Source organism: Cydia strobilella, chromosome 24 (genome assembly GCF_947568885.1).
Source record: "Cydia strobilella chromosome 24, ilCydStro3.1, whole genome shotgun sequence".
Lineage (NCBI taxonomy): Eukaryota > Metazoa > Arthropoda > Insecta > Lepidoptera > Tortricidae > Cydia > Cydia strobilella.
In genome coordinates, this window is record NC_086064.1 from 1,894,372 (window position 1) to 1,916,987 (window position 22,616).

A 22,616-nucleotide genomic window follows, 5' to 3' on the forward strand; every position below is an offset into this window, starting at 1 on the left:
CCGCACCGCCAGATTTTGCGTTGCGGCGGGCGGCGCCGCGCACCGTTTTGCGGCGCTGCGCGCGACAACGCACGACGCACCGCCAGATTTTGCTCGCAGATTTCTGCGGGGCGGCGGCGGCACCGCAAAACGCGCCGCGTTGCGTTGGCGACGTCGCACCGCGTACATGTGGCCGGGCCCACAGTTGAAAATCCAACAACGCTTGATAAAAAACGCTACCGCCATCATGTTTCAATTTGTGTCATTCAAACGCTTTTTTAACGCGCGTTGAAAAAGCGCTCGTGATTATGAGGCCTAATACCCCGCTTTACGCGAGGAATACGTTCCGCAAAAAATCGCGTTAAGAGAAATTCGCGTATATCGGGGTTCAGACAAAAAAAAAATCAGCCTCAATCATGGTAAAAGGCCGACAGGTTGACGACTGGTCTGGCTTAGTGGGTAGTGACCCTGCCTGTGAAGCCGATGGTCCTGGTTTCGAATCCCCGTAAGGCCATTTATTTGTGTGGTGAGCACAGATATTTGTTTTTGAGTCTTAGGTGTTTCTATGTCATCATCTTCCTCGTGTTATCCCGGCATTTTGACACGGCTCATGGGAGCCTGGGGTCCGCTTGAAAACTAATGCTAAGAATTGGGGACTTTTGGAATGAGGGCTATCGTTTTTTTGCTCACCAGTTGGCGCCTCTGTTGATGGTGGTCCAAAAGACTAAAGAACAGCTGTTGTCATTGAAGTGACAAGTGAAATTTGACATTTCGAACTATGGAAAAGACCACCATCTACACTAGCGCCCCTAGCGGCGAATTCATACGCGTTAGCCCTCATTAGTCAATCTGTGTAAGAATATCCTATCTATACTATCTGAGGTATATGCATAAAAGAAACACGCACGTCCGTTCACTTAGCTATTTATTGCGAGACTAAATGGTCTGCAGAGGGCGCATCCGAATGCACCGCGATACATGACAAGTACCGTTAGGTACGTAAGTAGGTACATACATTACATCACTCTCTTCTTAAACATTATTTAAATATTTAAATACTACATACTTTAAACACCATGCCTTCTCCTTTCCAAGTACCTACTCGGTAAGTAACTATATATAACAAAAAGGAATGCACAACACTACTGTTATGTTTCAAGGGAAACAGTAAACCAAACAATATTCTTAGGTGAATCTTAAGTCTACGGTAAGTAGGTATAAAAATAGCATGCCTTATATGAGGAAAACTTTAACTACCTACTATAAAAAAAAGGTTCGATAACGCCATCATTCATAAAATATGTTCATCTACAATATCTACATATTTTTTTCTTGTTCCAAGTGAAGGATATTATAACTGGTTTCTTTTATCTAATTACCAAAAATATTGTTTATTTGAGATTGGGTCATTAGGAGCGTTAATTGACACCATTAAAATGTTGCTGGGAATATGAATAAGGGAGTTATCGGATGTTCAAGTATTATATTACGATAATTATTTACAGTCTTAGAGCCTAAATATAATTCGCGAACTATGTAAATGTTTACGCACTCGAATTACATAGGCATTTCTGGCACTAATTAGTGTTTTCTTTATTAATGATAACAATATCAAGAATATAGTTAGATATCTAATTATGAATGATATAATCCATACAGTTACAGAAATACCTGAGAAAATTAGCTTCTATTTTTTTTTTTAACACTACGATCATAATGGTACAATACCTATAGTCTTTCACAAGTTATGCTTAAGTACATTTGTTTAGAACAGTTTAATATGGCACTAGTGATCCTCAACCCTATACCAAAACGTTACATGGCACAATTTACAGTGACTAGTCTAACAAAAAAAAATTTAAAGTTTATATTTTGGTGGATTTTTTTTTCTACATTCTCTGACAGGTCTAGGTAACTGGGGCGGTTTAGATGGTGGGGTGGAAATTGTTGTAGGCGACAAAAAGAGGTCTTCACTACCGTCTGACCTTGGCGAGGGCTGCGGCGTTACGGACCGCGCGTCCGCCGGCCGGCTCGGACCTGGACTCGCTCCGCTCGAAGTGGGCGGTCGACCTTGATGACTGCGCTGCGGCGTACTTGTGGCTATCGGTGTATCGGGACGGTCAGGGATGGCATCGCCAGTATGTTGCACTGGTTCGGGCCGAGGTACCTGCAAAGCTGATGAGTCACCTGGGCAGGTTAACATACTTGATCGCCGCCTTAACTGATCAACGTGCCTATGTACCTCCCTATTTAAGTTATCGCGCACTGTATAGTCCGTAGTACCTGTCCTCTGAGTAATACGACCAGGAAGCCATTTCGTATCTCCCTGATATTGCCTTATCCATACTTTATCTCCTGATTGGAGAACCCGATTAGGGCTTAATCGTATGTCCGCTTGTTTCCTCTGTGCCTTACGAACCCTATCTTCACAATCTGGACGCAGTACATCTAATTGGGTACGAACCTGCCTGCCAATCATAAGCGTAGTTGGACTTTCTCCTGTTGTGCAGTGTGGCGTATTTCGGTAATGTAATAAGAAATTACTGATAGCTAAATTAACATTGTGTTTTTGTCGCACGGCTTTCTTTATAACCCGTTTAATTATTCGAACCGCATTTTCGGCGGCTCCATTAGACGCGGGGTGATATGGAGCTGAGTGTACATGTTCAATACGGTTTTTTGTTAAAAAGGTCGCGAACTGTGTACTCGTAAACGGAGGGCCGTTGTCCGAAACTATTTGTCTAGGGAAACCCCATCGAGCGTTAACTTCACACAACTTTTCAATGGTGTTATTAGCCGAGGTACTATTTACCGGGAATACCTCGAGCCACTTTGTTCGAGCGTCAATCATAACCAAATACGTTACTCCATAAAGAGGTCCTAAAAAGTCTAAATGAACCCGCGTCCACTGGCGCGAGGGCCAGCTCCACGGGCACGGCGCGTGGCGCGCGGGCGCCTCCGCCTCGGCGGCGCACACGCCGCACTCGCGACACGTGCGCTCCACCGCCTCGTCTATGCCCGGCCACCACACATAGCTCCGGGCAAACGCTTTTGTCTTTACGATTCCCATATGGCTCTCATGTAACACGCTTAAAACCCTATCTCGGCAACCTTCCGGTATAACCACGCGATGGCCCCACATTACGCATCCTAACTCTTCGTACAGTTCTAGCCTACGGTTAAAGTACGGTTGTAAATTTCGCATTTCAACTTCCGTCGGCCAACTGGACCGTATATATCCTAACACTCTGCTCAAAGTCGGGTCGCGTTGTGTTTCTTTTTTAACATCGTGATAATCTAATAACAATTCGTTGTGGGCGAAATGTAAATACGTTTGCTCGGGCGGCGGACCGTCTAGCGACTCGGCATTTTTGATCGGCACGGGCAAGCGCGACAAGCCATCTGCGCCATTTGCATCGGTGCGTACGTACTCTATATCATAAGTATATGCGGAAAGTTTAATCGCCCACCGCTGCAATCGGCTAGCCACCATCGCGGGAATACCCTGCTTGGAACCAAAAATACTAACGAGCGGTTTGTGATCCGTTCGTAATGTGAAATGTCTGCCATAAAGGAATTGATGTAATTTCTGTAAACTGAATACGATTGCTAACGCCTCTTTATCTATTTGCGAGTAATTACGTTCCGCCTCATTTAAAGAACGCGAGACGTAAGCCACTGGTCGTTCGCGCGCCCCGCCCGCGCCCGCGCCCGCGCTGTCCCCGGGCTGTGTCAGCACGCCGGAGATTCCGCGGCTGCTCGCGTCAGTGGTCAGCGTCAGCTGTTTGTTGGGATCGTAATGACTTAACACCTCCGCGCTCACTAACAGTTTTTTAATACTTTTAAATGATTTTTCGCATCGTTCATTCCAATTCCATACGGCACCTTTCCTAAGTAAGTCATACAAAGGGGATAGAATCGTACTCAAATGCGGTACAAATCGAGCATAAAAATTAACTACCCCTAAAAATGACCTTACATCTTTCACATTGAGAGGTCGAGGTATCTTAAGGATACCTTCTATCTTGGTGGAATCTACTTTAATTCCGTCTTTTGAAATTACATATCCCAGATACTGTACCTCTTCTAATAAGAAAGAACATTTACTTTTCTTTAATTTCAATCCATGACCGTGAAGCCGTTTCAAAACTTTTTCTAATGTCCCCAAATGAGAATTTATGTCCGCGGAACCAATAATTATATCATCGAGAAATACTTCTACTTGAGGTAGATCTTTCAACAAGTTGGACATAATTCGCTGGAATATACCAGGGCTGGAAGACAATCCGTAAACAAGTCTATTATATCTGAATAATCCCTTATGCGTGTTGACGACGGTATACTTTTTAGAATCGTCTAACTCCACCTGATTATACGCCTGCGTCAGGTCAATTTTTGAAAATACGCGGGCACCATTGAGTCTCACTAAAAGGTCATCTATCTTAGGAAGCGGATACCTATCAATCAGCAAGGCGGGGTTCAAGGTCACTTTGTAATCTGCACAGATTCGCAAACTCCCATCAGCTTTACGTACCGGTACCAGCGGCGTGGCCCACTCCGACGTGTCGACCGGCTCGATGACGCCGCAGCGCAGCATCTCGTCCAGCTCCGCCTCGACGCGATCGCGGAGCGCGTACGGCAGCGGCCGCGCACGGCAGAACACCGGCGTAGCCCCTTCACGCACTCGGAGTGTCGCTTTTCCACCACTAAACCGCCCGAGTCCTCCGCTAAATAACTCCTTATATCTGTCGAGCAAAGTACATAAATCATTATTAAGGGACTCGTTAAAGTTAAATAAATACTCTTTATAAAACCTAGGAACCCGAATCTGTAACTCTGTTAGCCAGTGTCTGCCTAATAGTGGGGTACTGCCACCCTCAATAACAAACAGTTCTAACTTTTTCAATCGGTTTTCAAATCTAACCACGGGCCTTATGACCCCTAGGGGTCTAACACGGCGGCCATCATAAACTTTTAACACCAAAGGAAACTGTTCCAACGGTCTGTATTTAAAGTACTTATTATAAGTATCACTACTTATACACGACACCGCGCTCCCTGTGTCGATTTCCATAGACAAAACTTCATCATCTACACATAACGATAGGCTTACCGATTTATAATCGTTTAGGCAGAGATGATACAGGTCTTCTTCGACGTCGGACCCCGACGTACCCTCTCCTTCATACTGAGTCTCGCCATCCTCTGCCAGGACATGGTGTAGGGCGCGACTGGGGCGCCGCGCGCCCCTGCGGCCGCCGGTGCCCCGGCGCCGAGCGCCGCCACCGCTGCTACCGCTCGCCCCACGAGCGCCGCCGCCCGAGCCACGGGCGCCGCTGCCACTACCACCTGCCATCCTTGCCGGACACACGCGTTTTAAGTGACCTACGTTACCACATTTGTTACACTGAAAATCTTTGTAAGGACATTGGACGTCACGGTGACCTAACCTTCCGCACACTGCACAAATTACATTGCTAGCGCCATTACCGCCACGCGGCTGCCACGATGTGAGTGCATGTACCGTCTCGGCTCTCTCTCCCGCATCGCCCTTCTCGCTCATACTCACACGCTCCACATAAGTACTCCAATTGCCCGCCGAGACCTCGAACGCTTTTATTTTTCCCACGGACATTTTTTATACGAACAGCCAATTCTCGGTTCTTGAAATTAAATCCCATCCTCGTCGCCACTGAGGTATATGCATAAAAGAAACACGCACGTCCGTTCACTTAGCTATTTATTGCGAGACTAAATGGTCTGCAGAGGGCGCATCCGAATGCACCGCGATACATGACAAGTACCGTTAGGTACGTAAGTAGGTACATACATTACACTATCTAAATCCTAAATCTCTATCTATACTATACTATCTATCTATACTATCTAAGTAGCGGACGGACTTTTTCTAGGGGGTAACTGCACAAAAGATCCCTATGGGTCGAAGTGTATCCGCAAGGGCCCCCGAAACTATCAGATAAGATAAGATAAGATACTATCTAAAAGGTCAACCTACCAAACCTCCTTAGGCCCAAGGTTCTACCTATAGTACTTCTTGAGTTCGATGCAATGAAACCAAAGATGAAATTTAAATCATATTCAATAGGGAATATTACTGCAATGTTCTGTCGCCAGAGTGCACATACTAAACCATAGAGTAACATATACATACTATGCCTAAAACAGTTTTTTGACAAGTTTTCACTATGACATGACGTGACAAGGCGGTTTGTTTACAGGTGGCCTACCGCGAAACGCGAAAATCGAAATATCGTTATCTGATCGAATTTAAACTGTTGTAAGACACACGGCCCAACCCCAATCGCAACCCCAACCGGCTTTCTCGAGGCGCGCGCAGCGGGCGTCGCGGCGCGCGGCAGTACGCAATACACGGTCGTGTCGGTCGTCGTGAACGCTGCTCGCACTATTAGTGCTTGAGAAAGGAGACCTAGGCTCTCCGAAACATGTCGCGCGAGTGACTAAAACAAGTAAGTCTAAACCTTAAAATTATTTATTTATTTATTTATGGTAAGGAGGACCAACAGCTATACACTTACAATAAACAACAAGATTAAAACAGGAAGCCAATTACAGGAACTCACAGGTAGTTACAAAATATTCAATTTTAAACTAATGCTAAAGTGCCCTCCACACTCATGCGCGAATCACGGCGCGAAGCCGCGAACGCGAGTGTGGAGTCGATTTCGCTGATTAGCGAACTAGACTCCAGACTCGCGTTCGCGGCTTCGCGCCGTGATTCGCGCATGAGTGTAGAGGGCCCTTAACACTTACGCACACACGCATGCGTACAAAAAAGAGAGAAAAAAAGCATACCTAATTGAAAATTAATGGCAATAGAAGCCTTACAATAATCCAAAGTTACAAAACTTAGTTCATTAGCCCCTCTAGGGGCTTCTAGTTATAGTTATTCTAATAACAACAGAGGTCTCTAGAGTTCAAGATGAAAACAAACTAAAGTAAAATTAATCAGATTCAAATGAAGTTACGGAATACATATTTAGTGACAAGGCGCTAATATGGCGCCAATACACTAAGTTGATAAATTCAATGCATTTCTTCACGTAATGAAAACGAAACAAAAAAAATTACATGTATCCCCGCCATCTGTATTCCCTGATCAATATGACCTCGGTCTCTTTACAACAAGAGTGAATAGGCTGTTACTGAAGTAGCGGCCTGTGAGTGAAGTGGTGAGCTCCATCTTAGGCCCTGTCTTCACTTTCCATCAGGTGTGACTAGGGCCAATCGCCGATCAGTTTATAAAATAAAGAACATTAATACAAATGTGAGAAATGTCGCTCACATAAAACACCGCTTAACCAAACTATGCCTCACATTACGAACTTTACAGTTGAATATATCGATATCAAGTTCTTTCGATAGCTCATTTAGCCTTCGACTCGCGCAAACCAGGAAGCTATTCTAATTAATGTTTCGTTATCTGCTTCTATCGATCGAATATGCAAGAGTGATAGAGAGACAGCAATCGAACTTTCGATTTTCGTGTTTCGCGGTAGACCCTATGATTGTGCTAGTGAAGCCCTCTACGTAGAGCTTTGCGTAATATTCCCTACGCTTTTGCTTTATTTCATTCAATTTTCAGGACCTACACTAACACTATAAATTCAAATTTCGGTGGCAAATTTTGGATTTTTCATTTGTATGGCTTAGGAGGCTAAAACCTGACATTCCGGAACAATTCATGTAAGTAAGTAACTAACTTTATATAAATTTATTAACCAAAAAAACAAAAAGGCATACCATCAGATCCACAGCGCAGGCTTCGTCACATTACAATAAGCTCATCCACCTCAGGTTTCGTCAAAACAGAACGTTCGTTTACACGTAAGTTATCTGCAACACGCATCGTCAACATTGATTGAAAACAAAGAAAAAATTATGAGTACAATAATAATAACACAAAAGAGCAAACCTAAACCCTAATCCGGTAAGTACCCGGCCCAAACGTCCCCATAATACCAGCGGCGTTCCCCCGCTGAACCGCCAAAGATATACGTTGGACCAGGTACGCACCAGACCTAGGATCACAACCCCTATCCCGCAAGCGCCTACCCAGATCCCTCACAAAACTCTTCGCCTCGGAACACCAAGGCCCAGCTGACTCAACAGCAAGAGGGACAAAATCATAAACCGGCTTTAAGTTTGAGTACTTGGCATGTTTTTGTCTCGCCGCATTCTCTGCAGCCCCCCCAGCCGCACGTGTAGTCTGTGCAAGATGTGACGCCGCAAATGTGCTCACACATGTAGCATCCCACAGCAGACTCCGCCCCTTAGCCCAAGGAACAAGGGTGAGACCGTCAGGCCGCTTCCCGTCCGTCCGACTAAGACCCTGGGGCTCCAACACGCACGGCAGGTTTGCCGACACCATCGCCCTGCGAACGATATCGTTAATCGCATGATGACGAGGAAACCTACCAGCACACCGCACACAACTCAATCCATGGTGCCCGTTCGCCTCCACCATAACCCCACAGACGCACAAATGTGGCTCGCACACATTACACCCGAGCCTTAACGCAGCACCAATCCTTAGGGAATCGTTATCTAACAACGTCCCCAAGTGCGACGACGGTAAGGCGTGCAGCCAGGCCCCAGACTCGGGTGCAGCTACCGCTTTCAGCCGAGCCTGTTCTACCCCTGATGCCCCTTCCAGCAACTGCTCATACGTCTGACGGCATAAAACGTCATCCCACGACCTCTGAGCCCCAAGGTCGTCCGGCCGCGTACCGCCAGAACAGCGAACAGTCCACTCATCCAACGCAGCACCCAAAAAAGGCATGAGGATGTCGACCTCATTGAGGGACAAAATGCGCGCAACTAGTCCCCGCGATGCATGCGAGGAAGCCAGAAAAGCTACAAGTCCCACATCATGCATGCGACGCACCCCCAAACCACCATGTCGTATGGGAAGAGTAGCCTGACACCACTGAGATTCCTCAAATCTGACATTAAGAATAGACTCCAGACCGTTTTGTAGTATCTGATCGAACCGTAACACAGCCTGCACATGCATCCACGTCGGCGCCGTTCTCAAAGTGTATGTCACGCGTGGAATTGATAAACAGTTACGCAACAACACCAAAGATACATGCGCCGACAAATGCTGCAAGTGCTTCATAGATTCTGAAAGCGCCACGGTCTTCTCCTGGACCACCTGACCAACCCCTTCCGGAAAAATCGGCGCCCCAAGGAGTGACAGCGATGACCTCTCCACCACCTTCATCCCGGGCAAAATCGCTTCAAAATCAGCTATGGAATGCATAGCATCTGGGCTGCAAAGAAACAATTCACACTTCTCAGCATTTATTTGCAAGCCAATGGCTGATAAAGCCTGCACAAGCTGCCGCACATCCCCCAACACAACATCTGGCGCACCACCTAACGTCCCGTCATCCAAGTACCATACGTTTAACGGGGAGGATAATGATTTTACAATACTTTGCACGGCTAGGCAAAAAAGAAGAGGCCCTAGCGGATCCCCCTGCTGAGCACCCACCCGTGATGCAATCAGATTAGTGCCATAGAAGAGATTGGTGGGGGAGAAATAACATTGATGAAGGTAGGGATATAACGAAGGCACACGATCCCTAACCTCCCTCAAAATTACATCTCTCTCTACAGTATTAAAAGCGTTTTTAATATCCACCTTTAAAACAACCCCGGAATTATTTTCCGGAGCCATAGCATAAGATCGCACTGCATGGATGGCTCCCTCACACCCCAAAGGCGTACCAAAACCAACCTGGCACGGCTGAAGAAATTCCGCCATCTCCTCCTTGACTGCACGACAAGCAAGCTTGGAAACAAGGCGCCTCAACGTGTTCCCAACAGCAATTGGCCTAACCCCACCATCCCTCTTCGCTAAAGCACACAGGGATGCCCCATATAAATACGGACAAGCTTGGGGATTAACCATGCCACGTAAAAGGAAGTTACAGAGCCTTGTAAGAGATTCCAAGAGTTTCCCCCCATTATCACCGGCCGACACCGAGGTTAACTCTTTTAGATGCTGGGGGCGCAAACCATCGAGCCCAGAAGCAGACCCATTGTAAAAGGACCCCAAAGCGCCCACAACCTCCTCCTGCGTCACGGTCAGGAATGGACTAGCCAGATCAGGCTCAGGGGGAAAATTCAGCTGCCTTGAAGGTGATGGGTGCTTCCCGACCAAAGCCTCCAGTGTGTCCCCATTAGCCGGCGCGAGAGTAGAATCAGAGAAGAGAAGACGGACCGCCCCCCTCAAATCTCCATCATGCACCTTCGCCTCTATTGTCCGGTAAAGTGAACCTGTCTTAAGACCGACCTCAGCAGGAAAGTACAGGCAGCAATTATCAATATTCTCTTTAACCTGCGTAGTTAAAGATCTGTGACCGACACCGTCCGGAACTCTCAAAGCCGTAAAAGAAAAAGTGAACAGCGCAAACCAATCTTTCAACTCATTATTGCTCAAACAATCATGAATTATTGCGCATAGCTTTCCTGCGGCTTGACTCCTCGCCCCCTTTGGCACGTGCCGCAACACCCTAACATTTTTCTTCAGCTCGGGCAACTTCGAGATCTCGACGTTATCCCCCCCTCTTGGATCACGCTCCTCACTAGCGCAAGACGCCTGCAAACCAACCGCATCTCTATGCACACGACTAATATGGACATTCAGACCCCTAGGTACAACATATTGTCTTGCGGCGTCAGGACAATATGGACATGCTTGAAGATTGGGGTTGCTCATGTTTGCTCCGTAACACACATCCAAGAGAGAAAAAAAAAAGGAATGCAAAAACACAATATAAAAACAAAGAAATCAACAAAAAATTGGCACAATATAACTGATAAAAATTATATGTCAATATAAACAAAATAAATGATTACACAAACGAAATAAATAAAAAAACGAGTACGTCAAAACGATGTCAAAATAAATATTTTAAAATAGGTACTCAAAATCCAAAATTATAAAAAACAAGTACGTCAAAACGATGTCAAAAAAAATGTTTTAAAATCGGTACTCAAAATCCAAAATTATGATTCACTTTGATTTAAATTATTCACAAGTTAAACAACAATTTCATCGAATATTACACGCAAAAAATAAATGCTAAACGTATAATTTGTACTTGACAAAATTACTAAAGTAATTAAAAAAAAAATTAAAATAAATTCATTTAAGTAATTTAAAAAAGAAAAATTAAATAAAATAAAAAATAAAACAATTTACACATAAGAGTCCAGCGGGGCTCGAACGCAGTCCACCCGGAGCACAAAAGTTTAGTCCACCGTGTACACCACTGGTCCACCGGAACAGTACGCCACCCAACGAAAACAGGGTACTATAATCGCCCCGCTACAACACTGGCCATCAACGTTGAATACTGACGTTGTATTGTAAACAAATACGAAGCGTACCCTCAATTCATTTTGGTTAACACCCTCTTTGTTATTATGCCATTTAGCTCACAAAAATTTCGTTATAAAACACAGCCACAAGAAGTCCGCCTCATCCAAAACCCACTTGTATATGATTTATAAGTACATACGGTGGTCACTGCGAACACTTCCAGCCGTGGACCCCGCTTACGAACGCTTTCATAAAACCGATAGCACCGGCAATCGCTCGCCCATTGGCCTTTTTGCCCTTGGCGGACACAATCACCAACATTCATGGACACTTATTGCTCACTGAAGCACACGCTAACACCACTCAACGGCGACAAAACTCGAAATTCAATTTTAAAATCAATAATAAACACGAGCTTGATGTGTACGTGACGCCAGCGCCATCTTATAATACCTAACTTTATTAGGTACTAGCAAAAACCTATATAACTCCGTATAAGATGAGTAAAGTCTAAGGAAAAAACGTGTCTCGGAAATCAAGAAAATTTTATTCTCGCACAGATGGCTCTACCACCAATACCAACCTTTGGCCTATTCTCGTTTAGATGGCGTTGATGGTTTCGTTTATTATTTAACAATTTTAACACATATCAGTGAAAGAACATCAAAATCATATAAAAATAATAAATACAAATAAAAAAATCATTTATCCATATACACGGTGTTTCCTGTAACAGGAGCAATAAATTAAACTGGAGGCTGTACGCCTCAAACTGACCAACATTTGTTCAGCAACTTTTTATGATTATGAAATTTTTAGATTATACCTTTTTCATACTAATTAAATATTATTTTCAATGTACGCTGCCATCTGTGTGTTTGACGTTTCATCACAGAATAACTAATAGTACTACCGTACAGAAAATTCACTCCTTCACAAAAGCCAGATTTAGGTACAAAATTATACCTACACTCGCCGCCTGCAAGCAAAATTGTGTGAATCTTCTTTGCGCGCCGCAGTTTTATGACCGAGCTGCGAGTGTCGGCACGGGGTTGTCACTTGACAAGTTTTTGTGCCTATACCTACTGATTTATTATTTTTAAGATAAATATGTAGGAATTACAAACGTAAACATAAAATTTTTAGCCGGAGATAGTATGTCTGATTCTCACTGAAGTAGGTATGCCACAGAAGTACTTATTCCTTTGAAAATATGTCGGTCAATATAGTCCGGAATTTAAAAAAAATGTTTTTTCTGCATCCTTGTTCTTCCCTTTATTCAGACATCCGTAAACAGAACATTATCTTTTATACAGATTAGATCGCGATTTAGGTTTCGAAGCCATTGCGTATTTTCAATTTTGCGCGAGCGGCAGCCCACTGCCATACTCCTGCCCGGGCGGTGCGCCGGCCAAATATACCTAAACTGCGCAGTGACACCCCCCTGGTTTCATGTCACCCTTTAAACATAACTTTAATCTCTAACAAAATAATGTTGGTCAGTTTCAGTTTGAGGCGTACAGCCTACAGCTTAACTTATTGCTCCTGTTACAGAGGAAACACCCGGTATATATAAATTTTCTGATATATATTTTATTAGTTTTAATCGTGTGTCGATAGATGGCAGTAAATTTACAGTGACTACAAAACTTACTAGGACAGTACCCCTCTATCCTATATATTCTCTTTGGCACTATTTTACAAGCTTTCATTGGTTTCACCTGTTCCGTTGTCTGTCTGTTTGTAATTAATTTTGCAGGTTAAATTTGACCCTTTGCATACATATGTAAGTCGGGTGACAATGCAATATTATAGCACCATCGAGCTGATATGATGATGGAGATAGGAGGTGGCCATAGGAACTCTGTGATAACAACGCAACCTATTGTGTTTGGGCTTGTTAGAATTGTCTCGATGAGTATTAGTTGCCTGTGGAAATAGAAATACAATCAGTGATAAAAGCTTGTACTAAAACTGAAATTTTTGCCAAAAACTTATTATTGTCTAGACCGAAAGTACCGAAAGTGCTAGTCAGAAAAACTCTCAACTGTAAGCATAGAGAAATAAGTAAGAATAAGAATAAGAAACCATTTATTGCCACACACAATTAACCTTTTCGACGCCATGTCAAACACAGCTGTCATCCAGACGCCACGTCACCGAAGTGTCAAAACTGAAATTGAACTTTATGCATATGCATCTAAATATGTTGCTCTGTGGTCTATGACCGATTAATCGGTCTTTGGCGTTGAACCTACGGTGCATATATATCGGTCATTGGCGTCCAAAAGGTTAAAATCTGTTCGTTTACAAAATATAACAATTAAAATAAAATAAAATTGCATGCGCGGCATATCGTCGCTATACTTACTCAACCTCATATCTGCAACAATCATTTGATGGAAATGTCGCTTTTCTTTCATTCGGAATACGGGTGTTTTTGTCATCAAATGAGTGTTGCAGATTCGAGGTTGAGTAAGTACTTATAGCGGCGATATGCTGCGTCAGCCATTTCATTACAAATTGACTGCGCGAGCTGATTTTCAGTCCGTCCCCTCAGTTTTCTTCCCAAAACGCGGATTATTTTAGTAGTCGACATCTAGCGTCAAGTAGCTGATTTATCAATACTGCTACTTAACAATAGATGTCGCGACGAACGAAAAGTCTAATGCTCAACAATTTTCAGCTAATATTATAACCGGATTAACTGGAATTCTATTTTTAAATTCTGCTTGTAATATTAGTTGTAACTTGTAAATTGTTTTAGCAATACATTTTTCTTCAGTCGTGACACTCGTGACATCTGGTGTCAAAAAGTGATAAATCCACTATTTGAAACTAGATGTCGACTACGAAATAACCCGCATTTTGGTAAGAAAACTGATGTATGGAGTTACCACTCTATCCTTACTTATTTCTCTATGACAGTAAGTTCGGAAAGCGCTGGTGGCCTAGCGGTAAGAGCGTGCGACTTTCAATCCGGAGGTCGCGGGTTCAAACCCCCGGCTCGTACCAATGAGTTTTTCGGAACTTATGTACGGAATATCAATTGATATTTATACCAGTCGCTTTTCGGTGAAGGAAAACATCGTGAGGAAACCGGACTAATCCTAACAAGGCCTAGTTTCCCCCTCTGGGTTGGAAGGTCAGAAGGCAATCGCTTTCGTAAAAACTAGTGCCTACGCCAATTCTTAGGATTAGTTGTCATGCGGACCCGAGGCTCCCATGAGCCGTGGCAAAATGCCGGGATAACGCGAGGAAGATGATGAGTAAGTTCGGAAAGAAAAATGAAAATGAAATATTGCGGATTTTATTTAGGTTATGCCTAAATATCTTTCATTTCGTCAAAAGAAGCATGATTAACTTCATCACAAGCCGCTCTCAAAACCTTATAAAGCCTTCAAATTATAGCAAAATCACGGACCTCACTTAAAGTAATGTTTTCTTTGACTCACAAACACTGACCCTCGTCAAATTAGTCTGAATTGTATCTCAACCCTAAAGTATTAGCCCTAATTAGAAAAAATACAGATGTATACATAAACGTGATATTGCAGTTTTTAATTTTTGCGCTGGCAACATTTTGTAGGTACGGGCTGAGATAACTGTTTCGTTATTAACGGTTATAACGTTTTTTTTGCCTGACTAATACATGTGATGTTTTGAGTGTATGTATAATTGTATATATTATTTATGTTTTGATGTACACTTCTTACACGAGATGGAGCGACGACCTGGTGAAGGTCGCGGGAATTCGGTGGTTGCGAGCGGCACAGGATCGGTCGGAGTGGCGAGCCTTGGGGGAGGCCTATGTCCAGCAGTAGACGTCTATCGGCTGACATGATGATGATGATGTACACTTCTTCTTCACAATCATTCCGGCGCCTACGAAAAGTGATGCAATATGCATTTGGGCAAATAATTATAACTGTGTGTGTTGTCTGGCATTAGAGGCTGACGAATATGCTACATGCTCATGCTACGAGTAATTTTTCTCAACATATAGAACAAATACTTGCGGTGTATAGCTACGGTGTAGAGCAAATGCCTTGCATACTTATTTAGTCAGTATCTACAAATACTTACACATACTAAGCTTAGAATAAATTTAAAAGTGGAAAAATTACTGCCTTGGGTAAGACTTGAACTAACGGCCTCTGGAGGCAGACGTTTCTGCTTGTTAAAAATTAACTTACACATACTGTTATAAAGATTTCTTTTCTAATTATTTTAAACGGGCTAGTCGCGTATTATTCAGTTGAATAAACGCTTGACATGTTTCGATTCAATTTTCGAGGATCTTCGTCTAAGAGCAAAGACTTTACACGTCGCGCTCTCGATTAGTAAAGGCGGTGTGGTAAATTTACATAAAAATTGAATATTTCCCTTAACTGATACGACACAGCGTTTGACACAATATGTGAATTATAAACTGAAATAGATTTCTATAAATGCTTCTGCTATACCTATCAACTTCCATTAGCCCAATTTTTTAAGATAAAGCCTGGCCAGTAATATACGATCATTTTCAAGAGGGCGCTGTTCATTCTCATGTATATAGGGTGACAGTTAGTTCAGTATAGTATAAAAAATAGTTCCAGTGAAATTCCGCAACATGGCGCATGATCATATATTCCTGTGCCCTGTTTATCAAAAACTTGTAGCTTGTAATACAAGTGGAAGTCCCTTTCTAAAAAAAGCTGTCAAAAAGTGAGTTCCGCTTGTATTACAAGCTACAAGCTTTTGGTAAACAGGGCACTGGTCAGGCTTTACAATAAAATCAAGCGTAATTTATCATCCTGTCCGTCCCCTCCCATCCCCTCCGTAATTATATTATATAAATAATTTATAAATAATAAATAGAAACGTTAATAACTGGTTAAAAAATAACACAACGTTAACAAAACCTTGGGGCTTTCCCAACACTAACCAAGCAATAGGGGATGGGGTGTAGAAAAGCCCTGAAACGCCTGCAAGTGAATCTCAACTTAATATACAAGCAATAAGATTTAGATTCGTAGTAGGGTAGCTGTGAAATCCTAGAGCGGAACGATCAAAAATTTCAAATAAAATTGTACTTTGTGGTTAGTAAAATAAGGTTGAGAATGAAATGTATAAGCTCCCAGTATTATGTATATCTACATATACATAGAATCGCATGAAATAATCAGTAGCAATCCTTCGGCGAACGCCGCACGTGAAAGAACCTAGATTTTGACCTAAAATTGTTTGATTTCTAATTATAAACTGTTGAAATGTGTTGTTCTATGCACTAGTGATGTGATAAATTGATGTTTTGTGCGTTTTAGTGAAGTGCCGATGATTTTGCCACGATGAGGTTTTGATGGTAAGTACTTGTCAATGTTTAGATGGCTTAGTGTAGGGAAACCGGATACCGGATATATATTTATATTTAGTTGTTAATTGATGACATAATAACTTATGATGTACAGAGACAAACCTTACTGGTTTAACCGGTACTTTTGTAATTAAGTTGTATATTATGTGTATTTACCTGAATAAATAAAAAAATAGATAAAATAAAATTGAATAAATAAATAAATAAATATTAATAGGACATTCTTACACAGATTGACTAAGTCCCACGGTAAGCCAAAGGAGGCTTGTGTTATGGGCACTCAGACAACGATATATATAATATATAAATACTTAAATACATAAGAAAACGTTTTATTAAAAAATGGACAAGATGGAATTCATGTAGGCTTCCGTTATTATTTATTTCTAATATACCTACCTAAACATATTATTTCATTGTATTTAACAAACAACATAATAATCATATACTTACATATAATAGAGGGTAAGGTGTTTCTATCACATAAAACCGGATCAGTGCGAGTCGGACTCGCCCAACGAGGGTTCCGTACTTTTTTAGGGTTCCGTACCCAAAGGGTATAAACGGGACGGAACGGTCCGTCTGTCCGTCTGTCCGTCTGCCCGTCTGCCCGTCTGTCTGTCTGTCTGTCTGTCTGTCTGTCTGTCTGTCTGTCTGTCTGTCTGTCTGTCTGTCTGTCTGTCTGTCTGTCTGTCCGTCCGTCTGTCACCAGTAGGCCGAGCACATGATTGGCGCGACAGTATCTCGCCGCGAGATAGACTACCCGTCTTTTACTAACTGTATGAATTAAAGGGGGACGGGTAGTTTATGTCGCGGCGAGATACTCTCGCGCCAATCATGTGCTAGCCCGGCTGGCTGTATCTCATGAACCGTGATAGCTAGACGATTGAAATTTTGACGGATAATGTATTTCTGTTGCTGTTGGCGCTATAATAAATAATGTTAATGTTAAATCGAAATGCTATTAAATATTTATGATTCGAAATCACAATTTAAAAAATCTATTCCACTAGCCAACAAGAGGAACTCTTTATCAAATTACTTTGTGAAAATTACTTTGTAAATAAAACTCAACTTCCTCTTCAGGTTTCGAAAAATAAAGTGCGTACGAGCTGGTGCGGTGAAAACAAAATTATAATGTCAATATATACCATTTTTGCACAGCATCCCAATAACCCGGGGTTAACCGGTTACCGTTAACCTAATGTCAAATTGTACAGGTAACCATGGTAACTCCAGGTTTAACCGGTTAACCCCGGGTTAGTGAATGTTGCAAGTGGCCCTTAACAGGTACTACATTCACATAAAAATGTAAATGTAACATATGTAAACACCCGTGTGTATGTCATGTACACCATTAATCTTTCAATTTGACAGACGGGTGCTTACGCAGACAGAACGTGATATGGTTATATGATAGGCTTATCATAAATGTACGCTCGTTTTGCACGAGAAAACGTTAGTAGTCGAGTAGTAAATAAAATACTTATCATGGATAAAATATCGTCGGCTAAAGTAGAAATGTGCCAAAGAAAATTTATAGAAAATTTCCATGAAATGTTGTAGGTATTTTTCTGCACGTTTATCGCCAAATCTTCTTGCAGTTAGTTTCGATTTATATTACGTATGAAACATACGCAAATGAGTGACGTAAATGTTAAAAATAATAAAGACATTTATTTACATACAAGATATATACAGTACTTATTTACTTCGCTGGCTCAGCGACCCGAAGTGGATCTTGGCCTCCGATACTAGATTTCGCCATTCGTTCCTGTCCTGTGCGATCCGACGCCTTTCAGCCGAAGATATATAGGTATATTATGCAGTGGTACTAACTAAATGAAATTAATAACTAGCTTAAATCTAAAATAGGCTTTTGCGGCATTGTACCAGGGATGCTGGCGGCATTTCCTCGCTGTATCGCAATACTAAAACGTTATGCGAGGAAGCCGCCAGCTCTTTGGTCACCAGTTACGTCAACCAGACGCTTCGCGATTTCTGCAAAGAATGTTAAATGAAACGGTTGCCAATAATTAAGAACATTGAGTAATAATCCCTTATGAACGGGAACTTTCTAATTGGAAACTTGCTTGAGAATTTTCTCAAGTTTTGAGAATATTCCGCGACTTTTATTTTCCCTCTGGCTTTTTACTGCCTGCAATTTTGCACAGGGTGAATTTGCCAATGTCGGTGTTGACTTTCACACGGAGAATGTTCGGTATAGTACTTTTGTATTTTTGGGAGGATGTGGTTCATGTGGTTGGGAAAACCTAAATACAGCTACTCATTCTGCAACTTGCTCATTGCGGAAGAGAGAAACTAGTGTTGTTAGTTAGGTAATTAAATCAAATAAATGTGAGGATGCCGTGTCAGTACGAGTTATCCCTATTACCGTACGAGTACTGCCCTACCAATAAATAATAACTGTAACTGACATTTAAATCTCATTGAATAAGTATTTTATGAGGATTTTAATTTTGTTCTCTAAAAAATCTGAAAATGATTCGTCCAACACAGGTGCCCCGAGCTTTTCTCTGTAATTTGAATTGTAGGAGCGAGACGACGGAATTTAATTATTACGACATCAATCCGGTCAATTCGAACAACGTGATAATTACTAGATACGATACGAGATCTAATAGATAATTATAGTATCTTTTGCAGTTAGATTCGAGAAACCAAAGATAGATATAACTCCGTAATAGATGGATACAGTCTAAGGAAAAAACGTGCCTCGAAAATTAAGAAAATTTGATTCACGATCAGAGGGCGCTACTAGCTTTGGCCTACTGTCGTATAGATGGCGTTGACGGTTTCGTTTATTATTTAACAATTTTAACGCATATCAGTGAGAGAACGGGTCAAAATCATAAAAATAATTAATACAAATAAAAAAAATCATTTATCCATATTTAAATACATTTTATCGTATTTTTATAAATCTTCATTTTTAGTTTTAAAGTGTGTCGATAGATGGCAGTGAATTTACTGTGGTTACAAAATCTACTATGACAGTACCGCTCTATCATATTATATCCTTTTGGGAGAAACCAATTGTCATTTCACACTATAATTATTGTGACGTTTTGGGATACCCATTAGATATTAATTGGATGTCTAAGTAATATCTTAAGCAAATCTTAAAGAGATCGTTCATGAGGACATTCGGAATCGCGGAAATGTCAAATTTGACATGACTTTCTTAAATATCTCGTTATCGTTTCTGTTTCATATCTAGTGGATATCTAGTTGATACCAAGATCATTGTTCGAATTGACCCGTTTCTCTGGACATCATTGGACATGACGTATCAGAAAAGAAAAGTTCACATTTAGAAGAGTTTAGTTCTAATAACAAAACTTCCGTGAGACACAGACATATTATAGTTATTTGTTATACAGGGGTGGAAAGTTGTATTTTACCCGCGAGTGTAGAATTGAAACACGAGCAAGTGAAAGGATTCTATAGGTGAAAAATAGAATCCTGAGCGTAGCGAGTGTTTCAACACACGAGAAGTAAAATACATTTGCGCCCGTGTGTAACACAAAACTTTTCACTCACTATAGCGAGGAAAGTGCAACATCCACAGGCGTTAGATCACCGTCATCACTGGAATTACTCGTTTCTTTACGATATTATAACAGAAAACTCTGGAAGTTGTGTATTTTTACGCGAGTCGGTGAGAAAAGGTTTTTAGTAAAAAAAATGTTGACAATGTTGACATTTCTGATGTATGAAATGTAAACGATGCGTTTTGAAATTGCATCGACTCAACTTGTGCGTTCAGAATTATATTTAACATCATTATAAAAAAACAAACGTTTCTTATGGAATTTTAAGGTAGCTTTATTTAATGATTTTAATTTTATGACTTAAAATCATTAAATAAAGCTAAATTTGGTATTTTTTATTAGATTCTCAAACCATTTATTTAATAATAATTAATATCGAACGAACCATTATCATGAGCGTTTTACGTTTTGTTATCTGTCAAGCTACTTAAACACGCTCCATCCAAGGTCAAATTACTTTCGCCACTAGTGGATAAAACGCGTTTTTCCTTGCTTGTATTAAAGGATAAATGATAACTTTCCGAGCTAGTGAGGGGAAAAATATATTAATAACGGGTCACTCACGTGTTTTAAGTCGAAAACGCTCGAAATGTTTCACTCCGTACCGAGGAGCGCCATCAGGAGCTTGCGTCGACGGTGACGGACCGGTGCAGACTGCGGGCCGCAGCTCTCCGCGCCCGATGACTCGGCGCGGGCGCCGGTGGCGGCAGGGGGGGCGAGAAACTACCCTCGTTTACGGCATTATTGTCAAATGGTGGGTTGCACACAACACTCACTACGTCATTCGCTAATGGTTCGTCCACACTATCCACCGACGTAGTACCCAAAACAGTTTTCCAGCTCGGAGGCACTGACCAACCACAATCACGGTTAAAATTCGGATGACGACCAATTTCGATAGCCTCCCTCCCTCCCTCTTTTTTTTTTTTTTTTTTTAATTTATTTACACAAAGGGTACATGCTTACAAACAAAATTTATGCATCGCCAAACTGTAACCAGTTTGTTGGCGATTGAAGCGCTCAATAACAAAATGGAATCATGCACCTGAACAAAATAATTAACAGCTTAGACAGTAATCCTTATATATAACATAAAAACTAACATGCACAAATACCTAATAAGTAAATTTTCCCATGTTCAATTTTCTAAAAGGTATGTTTTTAGTCTCTTTTTAAGGACCGGCTTACTAAACCTAGATTTATCTCTCAACCACCCTATTTCGTTAAACAGCCTAGGCACTAAATATTTATTTAACCTTCTTCCATAATAGTTGACCGCTGGGGGCTGTATTAACTTCCCCTCTCGTACCCGTCTTGTGTTGTATTTATTAAATACTGGCCTTTTATGCTCATCTAAATAATAGTTTTCTAAAGCCATCAGGTATTTAATTTTCTTTTGTACGGGTAAAATTTTAATTTTAATTTTTCGCTGAATCACAAACTTTTCTTTCGCCAGCACGGTTACCTTATCGAAACGTATATAGTGAGTCGAATCCGAATCCAATACGTGTTCCGTCACCGCAGAACCCCGGCTATCCCTGTTCTTCATACTACGTATGTGCTCGGACAATCTGGTGGAAATGTTTCCCGTGAGTGACCCGTTATTAATATATTTAAGTTTAATAAACGTAATAAATATAAGAGCCTCGGTAGAGAGTATCATTTCGTTCCATTTGGAGTTGAAACTCTAGGTCCATGGGGTCCCAGCGCGCATAAGTTGTTTGCAGAAATCGCGAAGCGTCTGGTTGACTGGTGACCGAAGAGCTGGCGGCTTTCTCGCACAACGTATCAGCATTGCGATACAGCGGGGAAATGCCGCCAGCATCCTTGGTACAATGCCTCAAGGGCCTATATTAGATTTAAGCTAGTTATTAATTTCGTTTACGTAGTACCACTGTATATATCTTGTATGTAAATAAATTTGTGAATTACTTGTAGTCGTCATTTTCCTCCCTTTAATAGTTCAGTTCTAGTCCGATACTGAGGAATTCTTAAATTAAAACGCGAATAACCTCAAGAACTTCGCTTACATCACCTACTAGGGTGCCGTCGTCTAAATACCACAAATTAAATTTAGATTTTAAGTTTACAATTATTGGGTGAAATGCTAAACTGAAAAGCGCGCGCTGGGCCAAGCGGGTCGCCATGTTGGCAGCCTACGGCTGAGGAGAGACGGTTTTTTTATTTATTATTTATTATTTATTTATTAAGTAATTGAGAAGCGTTGCTGTAACATTGCCAAATAAAGTTATAAATTTGCGGTACTTTTATGCGTGTTTGTTCTAAGAGGGCAGCTCTGTCGACACTTACCTTACCAGAGGTACCAGCT

The 22,616-nt window shown here is 41.7% G+C and overlaps 1 protein-coding gene across 2 annotated transcripts; it reads right to left on the bottom strand.

The window, feature by feature from the left end:
* Positions 1-1,814: 1,814 nt before the first annotated feature.
* LOC134752493 (uncharacterized protein K02A2.6-like) lies at positions 1,815-5,531 on the bottom strand. Of its 2 annotated transcripts, none has more exons than XM_063688187.1 (2): positions 5,093-5,230; positions 1,815-4,724 (listed from the first exon to the last, which is right to left on the bottom strand). In XM_063688187.1, the coding sequence occupies exon 2, from the start codon at positions 4,574-4,576 to the stop codon at positions 1,838-1,840; it is 2,739 nt and encodes a 912-aa protein (XP_063544257.1). In that variant the 5' UTR covers positions 4,577-4,724; positions 5,093-5,230; the 3' UTR covers positions 1,815-1,837. The 2 variants fall into 2 exon arrangements, with proteins under 2 accessions (XP_063544257.1, XP_063544258.1); XM_063688188.1 differs by having other exon boundaries at positions 4,586-4,724; positions 5,093-5,531.
* Positions 5,532-22,616: the final 17,085 nt, after the last annotated feature.

Coding starts and splice junctions, on each gene's coding strand:
- LOC134752493 (XM_063688187.1), bottom strand. CDS start 4,576: ATGCTGCGCTGCGGCGTCATCGAGCCGGTCGACACGTCGGAGTGGGCC.